At 37.9% G+C, this 12,606-nt stretch overlaps 1 protein-coding gene and 1 non-coding gene across 12 annotated transcripts in view; one reads left to right on the forward strand and one right to left on the reverse strand.

Annotated features, from left to right (window-relative positions):
• Nucleotides 1-12,606, forward strand: part of Tut4 (terminal uridylyl transferase 4) — a 116,484-nt gene that overhangs the window by 60,452 nt on the left and 43,426 nt on the right. For all 11 annotated transcript variants that reach the window (XM_076564701.1, XM_076564702.1, XM_076564703.1 and 8 more), the window contains 3 exons: nt 3,534-3,684; nt 5,999-6,085; nt 9,419-9,522. In XM_076564701.1, the coding sequence (XP_076420816.1) occupies nt 3,534-3,684; nt 5,999-6,085; nt 9,419-9,522 (342 nt within the window). The remainder of the gene's footprint in view (nt 1-3,533; nt 3,685-5,998; nt 6,086-9,418; nt 9,523-12,606) is intronic.
• Nucleotides 7,648-7,751, reverse strand: LOC121827712 (U6 spliceosomal RNA). The gene has a single exon (XR_006070025.1). It is a non-coding gene; the product is annotated as a U6 spliceosomal RNA (small nuclear RNA).

Here is a 12,606-nt window from a genome sequence, read left to right on the forward strand (position 1 = left end):
TAGTGACTTGTTTTGGAATGATACTTTGATGTGTATTTGTCTTTTATTCTTTATATTTCCCCTGTAGTTTCAGTTAAATAGAGCATATAAAGTATAAGAATGCATCAAAAATCTACTAGTATTTGGTTTTCTTCTCTTTTTTAAATATGTGAAATGATTTATCTGATATTATGAAAATCAGATTAGCAAAGCAGTATATATTTTAAAGTTCTCATTTATATATATAAAATTATTTTTCTCTTTAAAAAGAAAGCAAAGTTTTAAATTTCAATAATTTTTTCTTTTTATTTTTGGTGGGAATGTATAACTATACTGTTAAGTTGTAGTTAAAACTAAGAACAAGTGTCAAAAAAAATGGAGAATCTAGATTCTATTCTGACACTGAACGTTCCTGGCCTTTTTAATATCCTTTGTGAATTACAGGAGTCCTGTCCTTCTAAGTGAAAGAATCTGAACTTAAACTCTTGAGAGTGTACAAAGTACTATGGGGACTAGAAAATGAGTAATAAGTTAATAAAAGAGTTTTAGCTAAATTGCATTCCTTCAGGTACGGTGTATATTACTAAAATATCTGCATCTAGATGACAAAATGATTATTTATACTTAATTGTAAGCATAGTACATTATTGAGGGAAAAATGAACTTGAAAATCACTTATTATTTTATCAGTAATTACTTGTTGACAAGCTTTAAGCTTGTTAACCTATTTACTGAGCAATATTTCTTTTTTAAAAAATCTGTTTTGTTGATACTGGAGAGATGACTAGGTGGTTAAGAAGATCCACTTGTTGGCTTACCTCTCATCTGTCCAGTTCTATGGAACGACTTCCTCTCCTGACCTCTGTGGGCACAGGAAGCGCGCGCGCGCGCACAAACACACACACACACACATACACACACACACACACACACACACACACACACACACACACGTGCATACACATGCACATAATATGGGATTTTAAAAAATACTATTAAGATAAGATTAGATTTTTAAAAACTATTCTTATTTAATGTGTATTGGTATTTTGCCTACATGTATGTTTTTGTACACTTGCCTGCCAGATGCCCTGAGAGGCCAGAAGAGGATATTGGATCCATGGGAACTGTAGTTAACAAAGATAGTTGTAAGTTGCTATGTGGGTGCTAGGAATTGAATCCAGGATTCTCTGCAAGAGCAGCCAGTGCTCTGAACTGCTAAGCAATCTCTCCAGCCCAGATTAATATCTTAAAAGGCTATAGATATTATACATGCACAACTTTTGATGTGTTAGAGATAAGTCAACACCTACGAAATCATGACCACTGCAAATGCCACAAATATATCCATCATCTCAAAAAGTCCTTTCTCTGCCTTTTTTTTGTTTTGTTTTGTTTTGTTTTGTGGTAACTTTAATCTCTCTCTAGCAAGTTTTTAACATTGTAAAACAGTATTAATCATAGGCCTACACAACTGTGGCTTCCCAGAACCTGTATATTTTGTATAAATGAAGTTTTGTATCTTTGGCTCTACACTTCTCCTTTTTTTTCCTCCTCTACCCAGGTGGTATTTCTTTATTTTGTATAAGGATACATATGTTGCATATTATCCAGGTCACAGTATTTAGTTGTATAGACTGTTGAAAAGTCTAACTAAATGACAGATTGTTAGAAAAACCTCTTAAAGAATTATAGTTTACATTCCTAATAACTCCCTCCCCCAAATTTATACTAAGGTAAGTACCATATCTTATATTTTTACTTTACTAGTAATCTGTAACATAAAAAAATCCATTGTGCCTAGGTGTGCCTGTAATTCCAGCACTTGGAAGAGTAAAACAGGGAAATTGTCAGTTTGAGACCCACTTGGATTGAATAGCCAGTAAGACTGTCTCAAAAAACAGAAGAGAAAAACAGATAGCAGTTTCTGTAGTACTCTTAATTGCATAGCCACATAACTTTTTTTTCCCTTCGAGACAGGGTTTCTCTGTGTAGTTTTGTTGCTATCCTAGATCTCACTCTGTAGCCCAGGCTGGCCTCCAACTCACAGAGATCCGCCTGGCTCTGCCTCCCGAGTGCTGGGATTAAAGGCTTGCACCACCACCATAAAACCATAATGTTTTATGACATTATTTCTCTAGAAGTTATGTATATAATCTGATGTTTACTTTTTTTAACTTTACGTGTATGAGTATTTTGCCTATATGTGTGTATGTGCACCACATATGTGTTTGGTGCCTAATGAGGCCAGAAGAGGTTGTCTGTCCCCCTGGAACTAAAGTTAAAGATAGTTGTGAGTCGACTTGTGAGTTTTAGGAATCAAATCCAGGTCCTCTGCAAGAACAGCCAGTGATCTTAAATGTTGAGCCACCTCTCCGGTCCCCTTAGAATTTGAATCAAGAGTTTATGGCTATATAAATGTCCAGGCTAACATTGGAGGAAATCTTTTAAGTATACATAATAACAATGTGGTATAGCAATCTTCCTTAACCATGTGTGCTTTTTTTTTTTTTAAACTAGTTGGCATAAGTATTTACTATTTGATCCACCTGTCTTGGTGTTCTGCTAGAAAATATTTAAAATGATGTCATAGAATTTGGAAATTCAGATAGTAGCTATTAACTACTTCATTATATGGACCTAAGTTTTAGAATCAGTCTCCAGAGAACAAACCATAATACAGTTTTACACACTAGCTTGATTGATTCTGAAGACAGACAATATTTGGAGTAAAATGAAAGATGCAGTTTAAAATTTCTTTATGAATAACTTTATTAGATCTCAGTTAATTAAAAATGCAAGGTAGGAACTGTGGAATGTAGCTTTATTGGTAGAATACTGATATGCATGAGGCCCAGAGTTTTATTTCCAGCACTATATAAACAAAGTGTGGTAGTTCATACCAGTAATACCAGCGCTCGGGAAACAGAGGCAGGGGGATCAGAAGTTCTTGGTTACCAGTTTGAAGCCGACTTGGGCTACTGAAACCCTGTCTTACAAACCAGATACATGGGGGCTAGAGAGATGGCTCAGCAGTACACTGGCTGCTTTTTCAGAGGACCCTGGTTCTAGTACCACCCTCGGCATGGTAGCTCACTATCATGTGTAACTCCAGTTCCTGGGAATCCGATGCCACCAGAGATGCCAGTGGTGCACAGATACACGTGTAGGCAAAACACCAGTACACTATAAAATAAAGATAAATGTTGTGGGGAAAAACCCAGAGAAATAAATACAAGGTATATGTTTCCTTTGGGAGTTGATCAGGCTGTTTGAATTAATACAAACCTTTTGTATTGCCTGCTAATTCCTGTATCTTATATTTCCAGCTGAATTGTTTTTTATGTAATTTTGGTGGGATAGGAAAGTAGTTAAAATGTTTTTATATTAATTGGACTTCATAACAGCTTGTTACAAGAATCTCCTGAATGAATAGGTTGTCCGAACTAAGTTAACTGCATAGTGTTTGTTGCTGCTATATTTTTGGATCTGTTTTCTAAGTATTGAAATACCTTAAATGTTCATTGGATTTTTTTTTTTAAACCATTATTTAGCCGCCAACAATAGTATGCAGCATCTGCAAAAAGGATGGCCATTCAAAAAACGATTGCCCAGAGGATTTCAGGAAAATTGATCTAAAACCTCTACCACCAATGACAAACCGATTTCGAGAAATACTTGATTTAGTATGTAAAAGATGTTTTGGTAAGTATTTGGTACTAAAACTACTGGAAGTAGATTGTTAGGTACTGAAATTTTTAAATTCAAAAACAATTTTCAGTTTTGACTGGGCAGAGGTTCCTTTATTAATAAAGATCAAGCATAGTTATTTACTAAATGCTGAACATATTCAGGGTACTGTGTTAAATGCTAAGGAAAATACAATTGAGTCCACTTTAAGACACTTAGACTGGATAATTGAGTTATCTAATATTATAGTTATTAATTTTTTGTGCTTATTGAATTAGGATCAGTTAAAACTAAGTAAAGTTAAAAATTCAACTGGCATATCTCAAGCTTTCAGTAACTATATGAAGTTAGTGTATAGGTACTGCAAGTGTAGGGCCTGTGTGTGATTCACCTTGGTGTCCCTGGCACACAGCACAGGGTCCGCCTGTGCCATTGCATGCTTGCTGAGCCAAGCTGTTGTGACCTCTGCTGCTTACTTCTCTTCCATCGCATCCTCAACGCTCTTTCCTACCTCTTTGGTTGTTTTGTTGTTGTTGTTTTTCTATGTGTAACAGTCCTGGCTTTCCTGGAACTCACTCTGTAGACCTTCTGGCCTTGAACTCACCGAGATCCACCTGCCTCTGCCTCCCTAGCACTGGGATTAAAGGTGTGCACCAGCACTGCCCAGCTGTTTTTGGTTTATTTTTGAAGCAGGGTTTCTGTAGCCGTGGAACTCACTAGAAGGCTTACATTCATTTTCAAAATTACTTAGGTTCTTTACCTTTGTCCTACTCCCTTGAGTGAAGGCTTTTCATATATTCATAAAATAGATTCCTTTGTCACAGTCTGCATTCCATCCTGAGATCCTTTGATCTCATATCATTTTGTAAAATTTGTATACCTTATAACAGTTTTATTAATTTTTTTAGTTTTAGCCTTCAAAATAGTGGGTTTCCATGGAATCATTATAAATATATATCATTATACTTTGTTCTCATTCACTTTGGTTTACTCTTGGTTCCATGATTTTTGTGTTAGAATTTAATCATGTTAGACTAAATTTCAGAGGGATCAACTTAAAAGAAAAATAGTTTTATTTTGGCTTAGTATTTGAGGGGATTTAGTTTAGGGCCTATTCGTTCTTTCACTTTGTGCCTATGTTGAGGTGGTTGGTCCATTGTAGAAGTGAGTGGTATAACAAAACCATTCCTCTCAAAGTTGCTATGCAGAAGAGAAGAGGAAGCATGTAGGATTCCAATATTTCTCCTCTTCAAGGATGTGTTCCCTATGATTGGAAGACTTCATACTATTGTTATGCCTCTTAAAGGTTCTATCTCAATAGCATCCTGGTCTAGGACCAAATCTCTTTTTAACACATGTACATAAATATAATCAATAAATAGTAAATGCTATTAACACATGAAGAGAGTATCGCTGGGCGGTGGTGGCCCACACCTTTAATCTCAGCACTCAGAAGGCAGAGCCAAGTGGATCTCTGTGAGTTCGAGGCCAGCCTGGTCTACAGAGCGAGATCCAGGACAGGCACCAAAACTACACAGGGAAACCCTGTCTCAAGGAGGGGAAAAAAAAAAAAAAAAGAGTATCAGATTCCCTAGAACTGGAGTTACAGACAGTTATGAGCCATCTTCTGGGTGCTGGGGATTGGACCTGGGTTCTATGGAATAGCACCTAGTGCTCAGAACCATCCCTCCAGCCTAATATATTTCCTTTATAAAGGTAAATATTAATTGTAAAGGTGATTATTAATCATAACAAATTTTTAAGTAAGTTCTTATGTTATTTCTGTTACTATATAGAGTTTTGGGTGTGAGTCTTTGGAGAAGATGGGGTGAGGGAGACTGTTATTAAGATATTTGTGTGATCTTGTTGAGAATCAAACAGCAAACATTAGAAAATCATATGATAGTCTGTGGCAGGCAATTTGAAATAGTATAAAATTTAAATCAAGGTGAGATATCAAAGCTGCAAGGAGGTTGAGTAGTTCATAGGAAAAATAGGAATCTTGACAAGATATTTAAATGAATGCTTTGGAAACTGAACACAGTGAGATAGAGGGAAATATGATTGTGGGAAAGGGTTAAATATCTGAAGAAGACAGTATTAATTAGTTTCAAAAGGTAAATGTATTTGTAGATTATAAGGAAAATTATCATGTATAACATAAATATATTTAAAATCTTTTTTCTTTTTTGTCCCCTTGCCCTTTGTCTAATATCATTTATGGTTTTAAAGACATAAGTAGTGAAAACGTTGAATAAAAATTTTTAGGTTAAAGACCTGAAGGAATTTTTATATTCTATTTTCACTTTTCTTTCTCTTTTTCATATAGATGAATTATCACCACCTTGCTCTGAGCAGCACAACAGGGAGCAAATTTTAATTGGCTTGGAAAAGTTTATTCAAAAAGAATATGATGGTATGTCATAGGCTAAAAGTTGGTTGTTGTTGTTGTTGTTGTTACTATAATCACATGGTTTTGATTTTGATTGACTTAAAAATGTTTAACTGTTACATGTTAAGTACTATTCTAGTTTCTGTGGCTGTATTACTTATAAAAGAGAAACTGCTCTCATGAGTATATTTAAGAGGGTATAGCAGTCAAGTTAAATAAATATAATCAATAAATAGTAAATGCTATTAAAAGTGTGATGATAAAAGAAGTGATAGATGGTGTAGTAAATCTCTCATGAGGTAGCATTTGAGTTGAGTCTGAATAATATGAAGGAACACATTATATGAATTTCCAAGGAGAGAACATTATAGGAAAGAAAGGGTGGGTACCGAGTCTTAGATTATGTCTGACATTTTTAAAGACTGATTGGAGGTTCAGTGTGTTTGGAGTGGGATGTGTAAGATATGTTGTAATAGAAAGATGAGGTCATAGAGGTATCCTAAAGATTAGATCATTAGAACCCTTTGGACATTGGTACAAGGACTTTTTGTTTAATGAAAGCTATGTAGAATTTTTAGCATTAAGTGATATCATCTCAGAAAACAGATTATAGCACTCTAAGAGTACAAGCAAGAACATTGCAGAGAACTGTGACATAAGTGTAAATGAAGCACAGGAGTGGAGAAGGTAAGAGGTCAGAATTGGGTTACATTTGAGGGTAACAGGAATTGCTAGTGCATGTGTGGTGTAAAAGAAAGAAAAACTAAGCATGATCTGAAGGCTTTTGCTCCAGAATAGCAGAGCAAATTTTTAGTGTGAGCATAAAGAATCAAGAGGTCTATGATCACATATTTTAGAAAAGGATATTTATAGTAATTTATTTAGAGCATCGGAGATGGCTTACTTGTAAATGTGGTAAGCATGAGGACCTGAGTTTTATTCTCAGAACCAATGTAAAAACATAGAGTGCAGGGGCTGAGATGGCTCAGTGAATGAGAACACTTCCAGAGAACCTGAGTTCAGTTCTCAGTGTCCAGTGGACTGTCCGTAATTCTAGAGACTCAACACTCTTTTGGTCTGTACCAGAACTTGCATGCATGTGTGCATACACGCCCACACATACATGCCCACGAATACACATTTGTACACATTTGTAAACTCAGTACTGAGGAGGCAAAGACAGGCCTTCTGTCCCTGGTGCTCCCTGGCCACCTATCCCATGTGATGAGGTCCAGACCAATCTGAAGTCCCCCTTCTCTTTTAGATAAAGCTCATACTCAATTCTATTTGATCATCATTGCCTCTTTTTATGAATATATTGTATATTTGAGAAACAGTCTCATACCTTGAAATATTTTATATTGAGAATACTTTAAAGGATATTTTACTTTAGTAGAATTCAAAGTAAAACTCATAAAAATATAGAACACTTGGACTAGTGAGATGACTCATTGGGTAAAGGTTCTCAGCCTAGTGACCTGAATTTGATTCTTTAGATGGAGGGAGACAACCAACTTCCATGAATTGTTTTCTGATCTCCACGCATGTGTTGTGGTACACACACACGTGCACAAATAAAGTTTTAAAAATATTTGGAATGCATCACAAGTTTATATGCCATCTTTGCAGAGAGGCCTTGCTAATCTCTATATTGTCCCAGTCTTGGTATATGTGCTGCTGAAGTGAGCACTATAGGTTCTTTTATCCCCTTAGTTATCATTGAAATTTAATCAGTATTACGTGGACAGATTTTTTTTTCTTCCCAAAATATAGGATTTGTTGTCTATGTAATTAAGGGACAAGGAAATGGCTCAGCAGATAAAGTCACTTGCCAACAAGTCTGACAATCTGAGTTCAGTCTCTGGGACTCACTCAGTGAAAAGAGAGATCCAACCCACACAAGTTTTCCTCTGTCCACATGTGCATGGTGGCATGCTCCAACTAATAAACAAATTAATATAAATGTGTAATTAAACCCTTAAGTTACAACTTGTTTGAAAAGTGTTATAGAACTCTTAAATGACAAGGCATAACTCTAACATGATTTATATCTAGTGAATTAGAGTGATTATGGGAGGAAAATTGACCCTATATATTGAGGTGATAATTTAAAAGTACTTAAAATTGTACATTGAAAGAACTAGTTTACTTTTGAGAATCAAGTTATAGGCTATTGAGCTTAACCTTTGGTACTGGTGTTGAAAATCTAGTGAATTAGAGTGATTATGGGAGGAAAATTGACCCTATATATTGAGGTGATAATTTAAAAGTACTTAAAATTGTACATTGAAAGAACTAGTTTACTTTTGAGAATCAAGTTATAGGCTATTGAGCTTAACCTTTGGTACTGGTGTTGAAAATCTAGTGAATTAGAGTGATTATGGGAGGAAAATTGACCCTATATATTGAGGTGATAATTTAAAAGTACTTAAAATTGTACATTGAAAGAACTAGTTTACTTTTGAGAGTCAAGTTATAGGCTATTGAGCTTAACCTTTGGTACTGGTGTTGAAGAACAACAGTAAGTGGTAGGTAGTTCAGTTGGAAGAAGCTAAAGGTCTTGGTGATTGGCTTATGTAGGTTGAGCAAGGTATTAAGGACCTTATATATTTCTGGTGAGCATCTTAAATAGATTGCTGAGAGTTGGTGTTTTAATTACTTGTCTCATTGCTTTGACAAAATACCCGAGAAAAGTAATTTATGGAAGGATTTATTTTGGCTTATAGTTTCCAGGACTAGGATCCATCATGGTAGCAGGAACAGGAGACAGCTGGTCACAATGTATCCAGTTAGGAAGCAGGAAATAATGAATGCTTGTGTTCACCTCAATTTCTCCTTTTTATTTAGCCCATGGAATCATATCATCCACATTAAGGGTGGATCTTGCCACTTCAGTTAACATAATCTAGATAATCTCTCATAAACATGTCTAGAGATTCCCCCCATAAAACTGACAATGAACTTTACCAATCACAGTTGGGATTATAGGAATAATAGAAGGTTTGAATGTGGTAGTTTAGGCATGTTCGGTTTATGACATGTTAAAAAGAAAATGCAGTTAGCTACTTGGGCATAAGAACCTAAGCAAGCCTTTAATCCCAGTACTTGGGAGGCAGAGTCAGGCTGATCTTTGTGAGTTTGAGGCCAGCCTGGTCCACAGATTGAGTTCTAGGACAGCCAGTGCTGCATAGAGAAACCCCGTCTCAAAAAACCAAGGGGAAAAAAAGAACCTAAGCAAAAGATCCTAGCTAGGGTTGGATGTTTTGGAATTTCTCAGTGTATCACTTTGTGTTAAGCTATTTGTAGATGTTGGGTTACTCCTCTAATCTGCTCATTGACTTGTTTTCTTGAGCTTAGAAAAGGCAAGATTGTGTTTATTTGGTTCTTCAAAGAATGGATTTGGATTCCGTGATAGTGATCTGGATATTTGTATGACTCTGGAAGGCCATGAAAATGCAGAGGTAAGAGTTAATATTTGAAGGGATTTGAAAGTTTGTTTTTGTCTAATGGTTAATGTGTTAATTTTGTACATGATACTAATTATACATATTACCATTTTTTGTATCAGTGTGTTAGTAGTAGTGTTTGAGATGTAGAAGCATTAGCGTTACGGATTTAGAAGATATTCAAACTGTTGAAATCTGTTAAAAATATTCAGACTTAAAACAAGTTAATTTACTATTCATCCTTTTTTTTATCTTTTATTGATTTTTTTTTTGTGTATTCATATCATGCATTCTGATCCTACTTATCTCCACGTCTCCTCACATTTGCCCTCTGCACTTAGAACCTCCCTGCCAAATCAAAACCAAATTTAAAATAAAACCCAAAAACCAAACAAAACAAAGAAACAAAAAAGAAGAAGAATCTTGTGGAAGCTGTAGTGTGGCTCTTTGAGTCACACAGTTTACCCTTGATCCATTTGTCTTTGCTTGCAAGTGTTCATTGTCACAAGTCATTGGTCAGGCTTGAGGCCTTTGGTTTCTGTTACACCACCTATAATGGGCTCTCTCTGGGGCTCCTCTTGGACATCCTGTTGTGGTTCTGTGTCATGAGATCCTGCTATTTTGGATCTGTTGGTTTGTGGTTATTAGTTTTGGGTCTTTTGGGCGGGGGGGGGGGGGGGGGGGGGGGGGCGCCACCCAACTCCCAAACAAATCAGACATGGAAGCTTATTCTTCTTACTTATAAGTACCTGGCCTTAGCTTGGCTTAGTTTCTTGCCAGCTTTAACTTATTTTGACTACCTTTTGCCTCTGGGTTTTTCCTGTTCTCTAACTTCTGTAAATCTTACTCTTTCTCCGGGGCTTGCTGTTTAGCTGGGTGGCTGGCCCCTGGAGTCCTCTTCCTTCTCTGGCTCCTCTCTCCCTTCTCCCAGATTTCTCCCTCTATATATTCTCTCTGCCTGCCAGCCCCTCCTGTCCTTTCTCCTGCCTTGACAGGCACAGTAATGCAGCTTCACAGAGTTAAACAAATGCAATGTAAGCAAAAGGAACACATCTGATACTCTACTACAGTTCATCCCTTTCACATGCTTCAGAAGTTCATAGATTTGATGGAGGTTGGGGTGGGCAAACTCATAACCCTGGGTCTGCACCTGGTGGTATCTGGGTTGGTCAGCCCACCAACCTCTTCTCATGATCACTACCCAGGTGAGCTCTCCAGAACTGCTTCGGCTAGCTCATCCAGTGCAGCCTACAGCTAGGAGTTGGGCCAGTTCTCCTCTCTGGTCCTTAGATCCAGGTCCCCCACATTCACATCACCAGAGCCAGCTCTACTGTTTTGTCCAGTCAAGGTTCAAGGCCCTCTGTCCTGATTGCTGTAGGGGGAATATGAGGGTAGGGCGTGCAAGGAGGTTAGTTCTCCTGCTCTCATGCCCTTAGGGCTAGCTCATTTTCTTGTCCATCCTTGCCCCATTCCCCCTAACAGGGTCAGCTCTAGTGTGCTGCCCAGGCAGGGTGCAGGGCCCACTCTCCTTTGTACTGCAGCTAGTTTTCTCACTCTAGGACCTCAGTGCCAGCTTTCTTGCCTGCCACCGATAAGGGCCCCAGTGGGGAGGGCATCTTTCCTTCACCCATGCCACTGAATGGCAGATGAGGTGGGGCAGGGTCAGTTCTAGTGTGCTGCCCAGGTGAGGTGCATGCCTGTGGTGAGGGGTGGGGCCATCTTTTCCTAGTGCTGGCAAGCTCTCCCCTGAGGAGTAGGGACAGCTTACCTGCTGCAGTATCCACAAGGGTCAGGGCCAGTGAAGGGCAGTGATGGTGCAGCACAGCATAGTTCCAATGACCTCCATGCTAACACAGTCCATGGATATCACCACAGACCCCAGTTGCAGTATGATCTGGACCCAGACATGGCCCTCTGCAGCAGCTTAGGTCCAGATACCACCACGGCCCTGGTGGCAGCACAGTCCATCCAGATTAGCACAGCCGCTGTGGCGCCTTGGCCTTCGGGTACCAGACCCCAGGCATCTACAGAGCCTTTGCTGGCAACATGAGCCACGCTCACCACCTTAGACACCAGCCACCATGGGGCCATGGACCCAGACATGGATATTCATCCTGTTTGAATATAACAGCTAGGTCTTTGAAACTTTCAAGAGTCTGATAATGAATTGGAGGAGCTAACCACAAGTTGGAATTCTTCCATTAGACCCAATGAGAAGCTGTTACTTCTATTTGGTTGTAAGCATTGATCTTGGTTACTCTGTTTCTTTTTTACACTCTCTCTCACTCTGTTATGTATTCTGTAAGTAGAAAATACAGGCAGTAGTCTAATTTATAAATGGATTACATTCTAAAAATTAATTGTAATTTTAGGGTGGTGGCATCTTTTCCATAGAACCAATGTTAAAATGACTGAAGGTTAGAAATTTTACTTTGGATGGGAGGGGAAACTAACATTTATTCAGTTGCTGTATACACTTACACATGCTTTATTCTTTTTCATTCTTAACCCATTTTGAGGTAGTTATTAATTACCCCATTTTCAAAATGAGAAGATTGACGCTTCGAAAGATAAGCCAGGGTCTGTAGAGATAGTACAGTAGGTAAAGATGGTTGTTTCCAAGCCTGATAACCTAAGTTTGATCCTGGGATCCACGTGGTGGAAGGAGAGAGAACTAGCTTCAGCAAGTTGTCCTCTGACCTCCCTGTGTGCTGTGGTGCTCCCTCTTCCTTCATACAAGTAAATAAACAAACAAACAAACAAATAAATAAATAAATGGTACCCCTTCCCCCCAAAAAAGACAAATTGACTTATTTAACCACACCTCACTCACCTTGTACATGTTGAAGCCAGCATTTCTGTCTAGGGTTGTGTGGTTCCTGCTCTTCATATTGTATCTCACTGCCGCTCTGTAATTATTTTCTTAGCCCATAATGTAGCCGACTATAGTATTAATGATAATGTAGAATCAAACCTCTATTTATGAAGTTGAAAGTTCTCTAAATAATCTTGATATATAAGGAGACATTTTTCCCAGTACAGTCTCAGCAGTGGGGTTATGGGCATGCTTTTCTTTGTGTTCCCAACTTTGTTCATGTG

This window comes from Peromyscus maniculatus, chromosome 2 (assembly GCF_049852395.1).
Source record: "Peromyscus maniculatus bairdii isolate BWxNUB_F1_BW_parent chromosome 2, HU_Pman_BW_mat_3.1, whole genome shotgun sequence".
NCBI lineage: Eukaryota > Metazoa > Chordata > Mammalia > Rodentia > Cricetidae > Peromyscus > Peromyscus maniculatus.